Below are 13,437 nucleotides of genomic sequence, written 5' to 3' on the forward strand. Positions count from 1 at the left end.
CTCCCTCTCTTTCCAAGGCCAGTCAGTCTACGCCCGATCTAAAAATAACGGGAGGGAAGGGCCCAAGCTCTGGTGCCAGGCATGATGTCAGGTTTTCCTGCGGGGTTACATGGCACCCCCTCAGGAACAGGGAACTCCTCCCTTCGCCCTTATCTTCCAGCTCTTTTTCTTCCTTCGACTTGCTTGCTTCTTTGCTCGTCCTGCGCTTCAATCCCCACGAGCACATATTCTTGTGGGTTTCAGCTTATCCGCCAGCGGTATCATCTAGTGTTCGGGTAGCAAGCACCATCTGGACCCGAGAGACCATCACCATCTCTGCCAATATTATCCGATCGATCGATCATCGACCAAAGCTCATCGGAGACGAGAGATCTGTCTATTCGGCTGAATCCATGATGTCTGATCCGCAAGAGGTCTATCTGCTCCCCTTGAAGGATGATGGCTCTCCCGATGTTCCCGGCGGCTACATTTACCTGCCTCCGCCAACCAACCCCCCATATTTGCTCCGGTTCGTCATCGAAGGAAGTAGTTCGATTTGCAGAGACGGATTGCTGTGGATAAATGTTCCTGAGCCTGGAAGATCCTTTGACCGCTCTGTCTTCCAAAGTTTCCGGTAATAAAGATGTCATTCCGGTGTCGGTTGATGACGGAATGGCGCGATTGCTGAAACGATAGTAGATTGCACCCGGACTTCAACAAGAACATTCAGATTGATATTGCTATCACTTCTCCGGGAGCTTTCGCCTTTTACACGACATTTTCTCCGCTTCCGGCTTTCTCAGTCTCCCCTATCGCGACGGCTGCAACCGCAAGAACGTCCACCCATTACATCGATGTATCCCCGGCCCTGACCATCAAGGGCCAGCACCTTCCTCTCAATGCCCTTTCAATCTTTTCGGTCATTTCCAAGTTCATGGGGAAGTATCCCACAGATTGGGAGAGGCAAATCGAAAGCATCAGTGGCCGCAATTACAACATGATCCATTTTACGCCTTTGATGGAACGTGGTGTTTCGAACTCTCCTTACAGCATTTACGACCAGTTGACCTTTGATAAGGCTTCATTTCCAAACGGAGAGTCGGACGTTGCCCAATTGGTTTCGAGAATGGAAAATGATTATGGCCTCTTGTCCCTCACAGACGTGGTTTGGAACCACACGGCAAATAATAGTCAATGGCTTGAGGAGCATCCGGAAGCAGGTTATAGCGTTGAGACGGCTCCATGGCTCGAGGCTGCATTGGAATTGGATAATGCTTTGCTGGAATTTGGCCGTGAACTTGGTTCCCTGGGTCTTCCCACGGAGTTTAAGACCGTTGACGATCTCTTGTCCGTCATGAACGTGCTGAAAGATCGTGTCATACACGGTTTGCAGCTATGGGAATTTTACGTGATTGATGTGAAAACCAACACCCAGGCAGTCATGGAAAAATGGAAAAGCTCGGATAAGATAGACTTGACGAGCGAGCCATGGTCACAGTTCGATCTCGTTGATTACAAGGATTGGCCTCTCAAGAAGCAGGCCAACTTCCTCCGTGAGCATGCGATACCAACACACAAGCAGGTCCTTGGGAGATTCGAGCGCAAAATTGATGTCAACGTTGGCGCGGCTGCCCTGGCGGCACTTTTCGGCACCAGTGACCATACAGAATCGGATGCTACCGTCGAAGGTACCCTGGTGGCCATTCTCGATGAAGTGAATTTGCCTCTCTACAAAGAGTACGATGAGGATGTCTCCGAGATTATGAACCAGCTCTTCAATCGTATCAAGTATCTCCGAATAGATGATCATGGACCAAAGCTTGGCCCTGTGACCGATAATAACCCAATGATCGAGACCTATTTCACCAGACTACCTGTCAATGACATCACCAAGCGCCATAGTTCCAAGGCACTTGCCCTGGTGAACAATGGCTGGATTTGGAACGCTGATGCAATGCGAGACAATGCTGGTCCGGACTCCAGGGCATATTTACGTCGGGAGGTGATTGTTTGGGGCGATTGCGTGAAGCTGAGATACGGGTCCTGTCCTCAAGACAACCCATTCCTATGGAATTTCATGACCCAGTATACGCGACTCATGGCGAGATACTTCTCAGGCTTCCGCATTGATAACTGCCATTCAACGCCCCTTGTGGTTGCCGAGTACCTGCTGGACGAGGCTCGAAAAATCCGACCCAACCTTACAGTATTCGCTGAACTTTTTACCGGCTCCGAGGATGCCGACTACATTTTCGTCAAACGACTTGGCATAAACGCCCTTATTCGAGAGGCGATGCAAGCCTGGAGCACAGGGGAGCTAAGCCGACTAGTGCACCGTCATGGCGGTCGTCCTATTGGAAGTTTTGATGTCAACTTGCCGTCAGCAGGTAGTAGCCATGCAATGGCCTCTGCGAGTCCCGAAAACGCGCAGGAGAGTATTTCACATATTCGGCCTTGCCCTGCTCAGGCTTTGTTCATGGACTGTACTCATGACAATGAGACGCCATCGCAGAAGCGGACTGCAAAGGATACCTTGCCAAATGCCGCCCTGGTCTCGATGTGTGCATCGGCGATAGGGAGTGTTATGGGCTATGACGAGATATATCCAAAACTAATAGATCTGGTCCACGAGGAACGACTGTATTCATCCGGAAAACCAGAATCTTCCACCCGGGATGATCATTCTTCTGAGAGTGGCATTGGTACTGTGAAGACTCTCCTAAACAGACTTCACACCATGATGGGGGTAAACGGATACGATGAAACCCATATCCATCATGACGGCGAGTATATCACTGTCCACAGAGTACATCCCAGAACTCGGAAAGGTGTTTTCCTGATAGCGCATACCGCATTCCCTGGCCATGAAAGCCAGCCCCCTTTGGCGCCTACCCATCTCACTGGTACTCAAGCAAAACATATCGGGACCTGGCTGCTGGAGGTGGATGCGACTGACAAGACGAAAAATGAAATACTAGCTGATAAATCACATTTGCGAGGACTGCCCAGTGAAGTTCGCGAAATTGAGGGGACCACCATGGAGCATCAAGGAAACGATACGATCATTTCTGTGTTGAGCCCTTTCGTCGCCGGATCCATTGCACTCTTTGAAACCTCCATTCCAGAAGCCGAACACTCGACGGGTCTGGCTAATTACATCACTGAAGGTGCTGAGCTTGCGTTTTCGAAACTCAGTCTTATCGATCTAAACTTTCTACTCTACCGTTGCGAAGCAGAGGAGAGAGATTCTAGTGATGGTCAGGATGGAGTATACAGCATCCCCAACCACGGGCCTTTAGTTTATGCCGGGCTTCAGGGATGGTGGAGCCTACTTGAAAACATTATCAAGTATAACGAGCTCGGACACCCATTATGTGATCACCTACGACAAGGCCAGTGGGCTCTTGATTATATAGTGGGACGCTTGGAGAAAGTTGCTCAAAAGGAAGGATACGATGCGGTGCGTGAACCTTGTGCGTGGCTGCGAGAGAGGTTTGACGCGGTCCGCAAACTGCCAAACTTTCTTCTGCCGAGATATTTCGCCATCATTGTCCAAGTTGCCTACAATGCGGCTTGGAAGAGGGGCATATATCTTTTGGGGAGCAACATCCAGAAAGGCCAGGAATTCGTGCATCAACTGGGCATGGTTAGCGTGCAGCAAACAGGCTACGTTAACTCTGCATCTTTGTGGCCGACAAAAAGAGTACCAAGCCTCGCAGCTGGTTTGCCACACTTTGCCACGGACTGGGCAAGGTGCTGGGGCCGGGACGTCTTTATTTCTCTTCGGGGACTTTTGTTGTGCACCAACCGATTTGATGAAGCCAAAGAACACATCGTTGCCTTTGCCAGTGTGCTCAAACATGGCATGATTCCTAATCTTCTGAGTAGTGGGAAGCTTCCTCGCTACAACTCTCGAGACTCGGTGTGGTTCCTTTTGCAGGCCATTCAGGACTATACAAAAATGGTACCAGACGGCCTGCAGCTTCTAAAGGAACAGGTTCCACGAAGGTTTCTACCATATGACGACGCCTGGTTTCCATTCGATGACCCGCGGGCGTATTCTCAACATTCGACAGTTTCCGATATCATCCAGGAAGTCTTTCAACGCCATGCTAGCGGCCTTTCTTTCAGGGAATACAATGCGGGGCAGGAATTGGACATGCAAATGAAGCCGGAGGGTTTTCAGATAGATGTGACTGTCGACTGGGAGACAGGATTGATCTTTGGGGGTGGTCAGTCCAACTGTGGTACATGGCAAGACAAAATGGGGGAGAGCGAGAAAGCTGGGAACAAGGGCTGGCCTGGGACACCACGGGATGGTGCAGCCATTGAAATTACCGGCCTGGTTTATAGTGCCCTGAAATGGGCCGCTGGTCTTCACCAACAAGGCCTCTATGATCACGACAGGGTCCAGATACGAGATGGCGAATCGATCACTTTCGAGGATTGGGCTGGAAGAATCAAAAGCAGCTTCGAACGCTGTTACTATGTGCCCGTTGATCCGAGTGAGGACAGTCAGTACGATGTCGACACCAATATCGTCAACCGCAGAGGCATTTATAAAGACCTGTACAGATCTGGGAAACCGTATGAAGACTATCAGCTTCGATCAAACTTCCCCATTGCCATGACTGTATCACCGGACCTGTTTTCCCCTACCAGAGCCTTGGCTGCTCTTGCTCTCGCCGATACTGTGCTTGTCGGGCCGATGGGGATGGCCACGCTCGACCCGTCTGATTTGAACTATCGGCCCAACTATAACAACTCGGAAGATTCAACTGATTTCGCAACTTCCAAGGGTAGGAATTACCACCAAGGCCCTGAATGGGTCTGGCAGCGGGGTTACTTTCTCCGAGCTTTCCTCTACTTTGACCTGGCTCGACGAAGGACGCCCGAGGAACGAACTGAAGCTTATCAGCAAGTGACTCGGCGTCTGGAAGGATGCAAACGGGCTCTTCGAGAAAGTCCCTGGAAAGGTCTTACAGAACTGACAAACCAGAGTGGAAAACATTGCGCAGACTCGGTATGTTGGCACGATCTGTTATCATGATTGCCCATGTTGTATTCGTCAAGGCTAACGTTTTCTTTCTTTGTTTTTACAATCTTATAGTCACCGACACAGGCTTGGTCTGCCGGGTGTCTGCTCGATGTGTATTATGATGCTTTACGCTATTCCTCGTGAGAATCGTCGTGTAGATAGAGAGGTAGTTTTTGGATAGTCCGCGGCATAGTTAATTATGTAGCTGAGTCAGCAGAGTGCACAACTCACTGCTTACCCCTTTGGGTATCGGCGAATGCGTTCGTCGAAAAGGCCCAACTCAATCAAGCTTGGACTTTTCCTGGCACAATTTTCGGTTCATAAGGTACTGCTCTTCCCTCTTTGTCGCTTTCTTGGAGTATTTTCCTTTATAGGTGTTCCATTCACGTTTCCTCTACCCCTGCGACGCGGTGCAACAGGTTTCATACCTCTGACGTCAATTATTTTGGAACTTGCGCATCATTTCCGCGAAAAAAACGCCCAGCGTGCCCATATGCATCACCAAAGGCGTTTTTATTGACCCGAACCCAAATTATTCGACTTATAATCGTGCCTTATCGAGAGACATGTCTCTCACCGAGTCTGCCGCGACAGCTGCGCTGTCGGTCGCAGCTGTGGTGAGTGACACACCAGGGGGAGGTCACCAACCGCGGTGGGACGATCAAACAAGAGGTCAACGCGACCTTTATACGCAGCTTGTGATCAGCTTTGCAGTGGGGCTGTCGGCATTTCTTGCTTTCTGTGTGAGTTTCAGAACCAAATCTACACCGTCAGGAGGAGTGATCTAACCATGTGTCGAGTGAACAGGTTTTGCGACCGAAGTGGACAGAACTGTACGCCGCACGCAGGCAACAGTGTGGCGCGGCCTCGCATCTACCGGAGCTCCCTGATAGCTTCTTCGGATGGATACCGGTGCTACATAGGATAACTGAAGAAGAGGTGCTACATTCTGCTGGGTTGGATGCGTTTGTTGTGAGTGCTTTGTCTTCTCCATGGCTATACCGAGCCAATATGTCTGACAACAACACGCAATCTAGTTCCTATCCTTTTTCAAACTTGCGATTCGACTTCTGTCCGGAGTATTCGTGGTAGCCTTTGTGATCATCCTTCCCATTCACTATAAATGTATCGGCAAATCCGGTGTCCCCGGATGGGACGGCGACGATGGGGACGCTTTTGATGGGGACAAGGACAAGAAAAAGCTCATATCGGCTCCTACGTATTTGTGGATGTACGTGATATTTCCATACATTTTCAGTGGACTGGCCATCTATCTGCTCCTCCAAGAGACGAACAAGATCATCAGCATAAGGCAAAAGTACCTCGGAAGTCAAACCAGCACCACGGATAGGACGATTCGATTGTCTGGCATCCCCAAGGAGATGGGGTCGGAGGACAAGATAAGGGAATTTGTGGAAGGCCTGCAAATCGGGACGATCGAGAGCGTCACATTGTGTCGCGATTGGCGCGAGCTTGACCGTTTGATCGACGAGCGACTCAAGATTCTACGCAAATTGGAGAGGGCGTGGACAAAGCACCTGGGGTATGAACGGGCGAATTCTAACATCAACGCTCTACCCTTCGCCGTACACCAGCCGCGAGGTTCGAGCTTGGTGTCAGACGGAGACAGTGATCGGATCCAACTTCTTTCGGAGAGTGCACGGGCTCATGTCTCTGACTACGCCTCAAAAAGGCCGACGATCCGCATCTGGTATGGGCCATTCAAAATGCAGTACAAGAGCATCGATGCGATCGACTATTACGAGGAGAAACTGCGCAGAATCGACGAACATATCCGGCTTGCGCGGCAGAAGGAATACCCACCCACCGAATTAGCTTTTGTTACCATGGAATCCATCGCTGCCTCCCAGATGCTCGTTCAAACCATTCTCGATCCTCATCCCATGCGTCTTCTTGCTCGACTAGCTCCTGCTCCGGCTGACGTTGTCTGGAAAAACACGTACCAGCCACGCTCGAGACGAATGATGCAATCCTGGTTTATCACCGGGGTTATTGGGTTTTTAACCATCTTCTGGTCGGCTCTTTTGGTCCCCTTCGCATACCTTCTGAACTTGCAGACGCTCGGCAAAGTATTCCCTCAGTTGGCCGATGCCCTTGCCCGGCATGCTCTTCTGGGATCGCTTGTTCAGACTGGATTGCCGACTTTGGTTCTCTCGCTGTTGACCGTGGCCGTCCCATACATGTACAATTGTGAGTCTCCCTGCTTCGTGAAGAATCCCAATCGGCCATATTCATTCTAACTGCGTCTCCAGGGCTATCGAATCTGCAAGGAATGATGTCGCGTGGTGACGTGGAGTTATCGGTCATATCCAAGAACTTTTTCTTCTCGTTCTTTAACCTATTCCTCGTCTTCACTGTTTTCGGAGCAGCCACGACATTCTACGGCTTTTTGGACAGGCTGCGAGGTGTGTTCAAAGACGCGACCACCATCGCGTTTGCACTGGCCCAAACATTGGAAGGTTTCGCGCCCTTTTACATCAACCTCATAATCCTGCAAGGGGTGGGCTTATTTCCTTTCCGACTCCTCGAATTCGGCAGTGTCGCGCTGTACCCCTTCAACTTTCTGACTGCGAAGACACCACGAGACTACGCAGAGCTGTCGACACCCCCCACTTTTAGCTACGGATACTCTATCCCGCAGACCATCTTGATCCTGGTCATCTGTGTGGTCTACAGTGTGTTCCCCAGTTCATGGTTGATTTGCCTGTTCGGCCTTGTGTACTTCACCATTGGCCGGTTCATTTACAAATACCAACTGTTGTATGCAATGAACCACCAACAGCACTCGACCGGGCGAGCATGGCCAATGATCTGCAACCGGGTCTTGGTTGGATTGATGTTTTTCCAGCTGGCCATGATCGGCGTCCTGTCCCTGCGCCGAGCGATCACCCGATCACTGCTTCTTGTGCCCCTTCTCGGTGCAACTGTGTGGTTCAGCTATTTCTTTGCCAGAAGCTACGAACCACTCATGAAATTCATTGCTCTCAAAAGCATTGACCGAGATCGCCCGGGAGGTGGAGATATTTCCCCTTCGCCGTCGGCGACGTTCTCACCTCCGTCTGGTCTCGATCGCGATGCTCTCCCGCCCTGCTTTGGCAGCCAGGAACTGAATTCCAGGCTCAGGAAATATGTCAACCCGAGTCTTGTTGTGCCGCTCAGCGAAGCATGGCTCCCGGGACACGGGACGCCGAATAACGTCGTTTGAAGTGCTGGGCCATCTTGGGCCACCCATTTCTGTCTCGACCGCAGCCAATTCTGGGCTGTTCTCAATATTTCCTTCCATATATCCAAGTATAGGATCTTGTGATCTGCGTTGCTTTCTAACGACTTCTCTTTTTCTCTTCTTCACCGCTGGCCATGCCAATGATATACGACGCTATGCTATCTCGAGATTCCCCTGATACCTACCATCCTGTCTTTGTTTTCTCGACGTCTCCGTATATTGTATATTAATAAGACTGCTTTCCTATGTTCGGTACCCACGGGCCAGGTTATCTGCTTTTCTTTTATTCTTTGTGTTTATTCCCATAGATATGGTTTCTATAATACATTGTCGGCTCCACGGCTCAATTACTACGGGCCATGGAATGTTTTAGGGATGACTCTATTGATGAATTTAAAAGACATAATTCCCTGTTTTTCAGCATTGTAGAGTAAATCATCAGCCGCATAAGCTTGGCTCCGGTTGGCTACACTTTTCAAGAATCCCTGTCCAATTTAAGCATGCTTAAAGTTTGCGTGCCTCTGATAAACCTGGCTATCCCTGCTCTCAAATCCGAAATTTTCAAGTCCAAAATGTAACCGTACTTTTCATTGTAAAATCGCTATCATAGTCAAAGCCCATTGGAACCATTAGAGAAGAGAAGAAGTAAAGAAAAAAGGGTACCCGGAATATTAAGGTAGCTAGGTTCGTCGAGAACCGTCTATCAAACCCCTGGTTGGCTCCTATTTTAGGCGGCCAATTTCTCTCGGCGAGCACGCACGGCCTGCGCCAGGTTCTCCAGCACGGACTCGGTGTCCTCCCAGTGAATGCAAGCATCCGTGATGCTGACTCCGTATTTGAGACCGGCCTTGCCCTCGGGCGGCACCTTCTGGTTGCCTAACAAAAGAAAAGGGTTAGCTTGTTCGAAGTCCTAAAACACAGATCCAGGTGACAATCCAAACTTACCCTCGTTGATATTGCTCTCAATCATGACACCCATGATCGCTGTCTCGCCGGCAGCAATCTGCTCGGCAAGAGTGGCAGCCACCTTGGGCTGGTTCTTGTGGTTCTTCTCGGAGTTGCCGTGGCTGCAATCGACCATCAGGCGGGGCTCCATGCCCTGCGAGGTGAGCTTGGCCTTGGCCTCGGCGATGCTCTGTGCGTTGAAGTTGGGTCCCTTCTTTCCGCCGCGAAGGATGACGAAGCAGTCGGGGTTGCCGACGGTGCCGACAATGGCGACGACACCAGGCTTGGTGACGGAAAGGAAGTGGTGAGGATGCTTCACGGACCCAATGGCGTCCACCGCGACGTCCAAGGAGCCATCGGTGCCGTTCTTGAATCCAACGGGGAACGAAAGACCCGAGGCCAATTCCCGGTGGACCTGCGACTCGGTGGTGCGCGCGCCCACGGCGCCCACGGAGAGACAGTCGGCCAGGAACTGGGGCGAGATGGTGTCCAGCATCTCACTCGCAATGGGCATTCCCTTGTTCGTCAGGTCGACGAAAAGCTGACGAGAGGTCCGCAAGCCCTTGTTGATCTTGAAGCTGTTGTCGATGTCTGGGTCGTTGATGAGACCCTTCCATCCAACGGTGGTACGAGGCTTCTCCAGGTAGGATCGCATGACGATCAAGAGTTCGTCCTTGTACTTCTCCTTCATCTTCAACAGACGGTCGCAGTATTCGAGGGCCATTTCGGGGTCGTGGATGGAGCATGGACCAATGACAACCATCAGGCGGCGCTTGTCGGTATCGGTACCGTGAACGACAGCGATGGCCTCCTCACGACCCTCCATGACCGTTTTCCGGGAGCTTTCCGTCAAGGCGATCTCATGTTGAAGGAGGTTGGGGGGTGTGAGAGGGTTGTATCCTCGGACTATAGACGGGGTTCTCAATTAATAAATGAACCAGAATCAACACTGGGTTGCGGAGACATACTTCTCGAGTCTTCCAGATGGGCTTGATCGCCCACATTGGGGTTCTCAATGAAGAACTGCAGGATTGGTTAGAGAGGGGTGGTGATAATAAGGGTGGTTGAGGTTCAGCGTTGACTCACAGACATGGCGGGGAAGAAGAGTACGGAGGGGTAACTATGAGGGGAGATAGTCGACGTGGGAACACAAGAGGTCGGAAAAGACAAGGTGATTAAAATATTCTCTCTTGAAAGGAGACAGGAAGGGAAACAATGAATGAAGAATTGAAATGACCTGCCTGTTTTTTTTCCTCCCAGTCTTGTCCAGTCCATTTCTTGGGCTCCGTACATCGGCCGAGGAGTCATCGGCCATGGCACGTGATTCCGGTGAGGGCCAATGAGTGCCTGGGTGCCTGGGCCCCGGTAATGTGATCGGCGCAGCGCTGATTGGCTGCGGCGCGTGTCTGCATGTTTGCGTCCGTCTCGTGCTGCTGACGGAGTACTTCCATGGTTTGCATTCGGAAAATTGGGACCAGTAATTATGATTCTTGTTTATTTCTCACGCTTCTGTAGAACCAGCACCTAAAGATACACACCCGAAGGGTTTTGTCCCACAATAAACACCCTCTCGCACTAAGAACAGTACTATTGAGGTCTCGGCGCACAGATGTGACTGTCCCCCGAGCCTGTTCGGTGTTCGGGCGAAATAACTCTCCTCCGCTTTGGACGCCTTCTCTCCAGACTATGAGTCACACACAAGGATGTTCTCTTTCGGAGTCGTAATTCGTTCTCTTTCAGGCGATTGATCAAGGTCTCGCAGGTATCTTGATGTTGCCGTTGGATGATGTCAATGTGTTCCTCACAAACGCGGATTCGTTCCTCCTGTCCTTCGACAAGCCGATCAAGAACAGAATTGCATTCTTGGCGATACTGCTCCAGAATCTGACCAGCCATCTCCCGTTCATTTTCTAGTTGGCGCGCCAGATGCTATCCAAAGTATCAGCGAAGCTAACGCACACACGCACAGAAAGAGAGGGGGGGGGGGGGGGGGGAGACCCGAACGATGTCCTACTTACCCTCTTTGTTTTCATTGAAATCTTCTTCACACTCTCTTGGAGAGACATTGACGGCTTGGCCTGATGGATATTGCTTGATTGTGTTGCCACACTGACACTGGAGTCTGTTAAGGTCTTGCCATTGTGATCGCCAGACAATTCACTAGGCTGGCTCCCTCGCATCTGTTGACCTTGCCCTGTTCCTAAATCACGTTTCTCTTGGCTGCCATCTGTCCCTAGGGTTCTATCGATACTCTTAGGCGGTCTGCTGGGATGTGATAGACAAGAGCATCCTTCGGGCTCTCGTAGACATGATAGAAAAGTTGGAACGTTCCTGGGCTCCGCAATAATGGATTTTCTAAGATTTCCATCATCAGGTTGCACTTCTTGTGCCTCGATGCTGAGGCATTTTGAAGAGAAAACCGGGCGGTCGGAATCGGAACAGTCTGTCCATCTGTAAATTGGACTGTTGGTAAAGGCCGCTACCGTCCTTTCATCAAGTATCGGCGTCCAATTTCCAACAACGGTGGATGTTTTGCTGGGTATTTTGCCAGACTTCTGGCCAGGAGTTGACCGACCAAAATCACTTTCAAAGCCAGGTGGTCCCTCAGAAAGCTCTTCGATACTTGCATCGTATCCCGATTCATAGTCAAACGATTTCATGAACATTTTAATCTGGCTAGGTTGAATCCGGCGAGTTTTATGTGTGGCTGGCTGGCTCTTGATTCGCAGTATACTCTTTGGCCTTGCTCGAGATATCAACATCGGGCTCCCATGACTATCCACTATGGTTTTCCTTAAGCTTGAATCCAAGTCACCGGGGAGGATTTCCCCGTCTTTTCTCGTATCATTTTGTGGGAGCGTGCCGCTTGTGAAACTAATGCGTTTCTTTCCAAAAAGTCTGGCTAAGCTTTCTGCATTGAAATCGGGCCCCATTTCAGGCATATTCAACTTGTCTGATTCGCTCTCGGGGATTTCGACTGCACTGGTTGGCGGAGCTTCAAGTTCGGTCATCTGTGGCAGCTCAGGCTTTTGAAAGGCTGCAGCAAGCTTTTCCCCAATTTCTTGACCTCTACCTTTAACCCTTTCGCCGACATCTCCTTCGCCTGATTTGATGTCCGTTCTTCCATCAGACATATTCCTGCGCTTTCGAGAATATGTAACAGTACCAAGGCCTCTTTTCTTCGAAACACTCGGTGAGAATGAATAAGCCGATCCGCTTCTCTGGGTGCCCTCCCTGTCAATGTCACTATTGGACCGAAAACCTTCAGCCAAGTTAGTAGACGCTCCTAGGCTGGGTGTGCGAAACTCTCTCAGTGTACTCTGTGGATGAAATATCAACGATTTCCGTGTCCCAGGTGGTGGAGCCCTGGGCTTCCTGGCAAACAGATCCGACCCCTTTGGGGAAGACGTGGTTTGGTCCGCTTCACCAGTGTCATAACGGAAAGGTATCTCATGTCTCTCAGGGTGTACTAAGTTGCTTTTTTCAGATTCAATAGAGGTCGAAAACTCAGTCGCCGGAAGACCTTGGGCCTTGAAACGGTCACTATGTTCCCCCAGGCCACTATGTTTCTCGCTCGCTATATGATCATCGCCTAAGGTACTGTAGCCGACTTTATCTGCAGTGTCAAGGCGAAGTAGAATTGACGATGGCTTCCGAGTAATTGAACTAAATATTGTCGAACTGCATGTTTTGTGACTTTTCTGGATTTCTGCATGTAGTACCGTGAGGTCACTGCTAGAAGTTAATCTTAGTATCACCACATCCAGATACTGTAGCTTCCCATCGATGGAAATGGATTTTGATTTCTCGTAAAACAGGTCCAGACAGGTCTTCTGACGGTCAATACGATCTGCGAAGCATTTGGACAACCGAATGAACTCAAGGGGAACTTCAATATATTTGAAGGATGGTGTTGGTAGCCGATCCACAGCATGTACTATTCTCAGGCAGTCGGATCCAAGCGCAGCGAGGATGCTGCCTTCTACCAGAGTGTTTGAGTCAATACTAACTGATTGGAGGAGATAACAGGGAGGTGTGGGGGTAGTATTCCTCTCTAAGCCCAATCCCAATGTACTGGACAAGTAATTGTCAATCTCATGGGCATAGGTGTGAAACGATTGCACTGAATCGGCGGTCTTCTTATTAAGATGCTTGAAAAAGATTGCTCTGTGCCTTGTTTTATCTGGAGACCACACAAAGACTCCGTTTACAGCAAGGGTTTGAATGATAA

The 13,437-nt window shown here is 50.2% G+C and overlaps 2 protein-coding genes across 2 annotated transcripts; one reads left to right on the plus strand and one right to left on the minus strand.

Moving 5' to 3' along the window:
- Positions 1–144: 144 nt before the first annotated feature.
- Positions 145–8,243, plus strand: P170DRAFT_458760 (glycogen debranching enzyme; the record flags this gene model as incomplete). The annotated part of the gene is made up of 5 exons (XM_024851819.1): positions 145–613; positions 679–5,002; positions 5,090–5,157; positions 6,711–7,228; positions 7,291–8,243. The coding sequence occupies exons 1-5, from the start codon at positions 393–395 to the stop codon at positions 8,241–8,243; spliced, it is 6,084 nt and encodes a 2,027-aa protein (XP_024700569.1). The 5' UTR covers positions 145–392.
- A 338-nt stretch (positions 8,244–8,581) lies between these two features.
- On the minus strand, positions 8,582–10,541 carry P170DRAFT_440408 (3-deoxy-7-phosphoheptulonate synthase). Its single transcript, XM_024850072.1, has 4 exons — positions 10,293–10,541; positions 10,175–10,229; positions 9,207–10,112; positions 8,582–9,137 (listed from the first exon to the last, which is right to left on the minus strand). The coding sequence occupies exons 1-4, from the start codon at positions 10,296–10,298 to the stop codon at positions 8,989–8,991; spliced, it is 1,116 nt and encodes a 371-aa protein (XP_024700570.1). The 5' UTR covers positions 10,299–10,541; the 3' UTR covers positions 8,582–8,988.
- Between the last annotated feature and the right edge of the window lie 2,896 nt (positions 10,542–13,437).

Source organism: Aspergillus steynii (assembly GCF_002849105.1).
Source record: "Aspergillus steynii IBT 23096 chromosome Unknown P170scaffold_8, whole genome shotgun sequence".
NCBI lineage: Eukaryota > Fungi > Ascomycota > Eurotiomycetes > Eurotiales > Aspergillaceae > Aspergillus > Aspergillus steynii.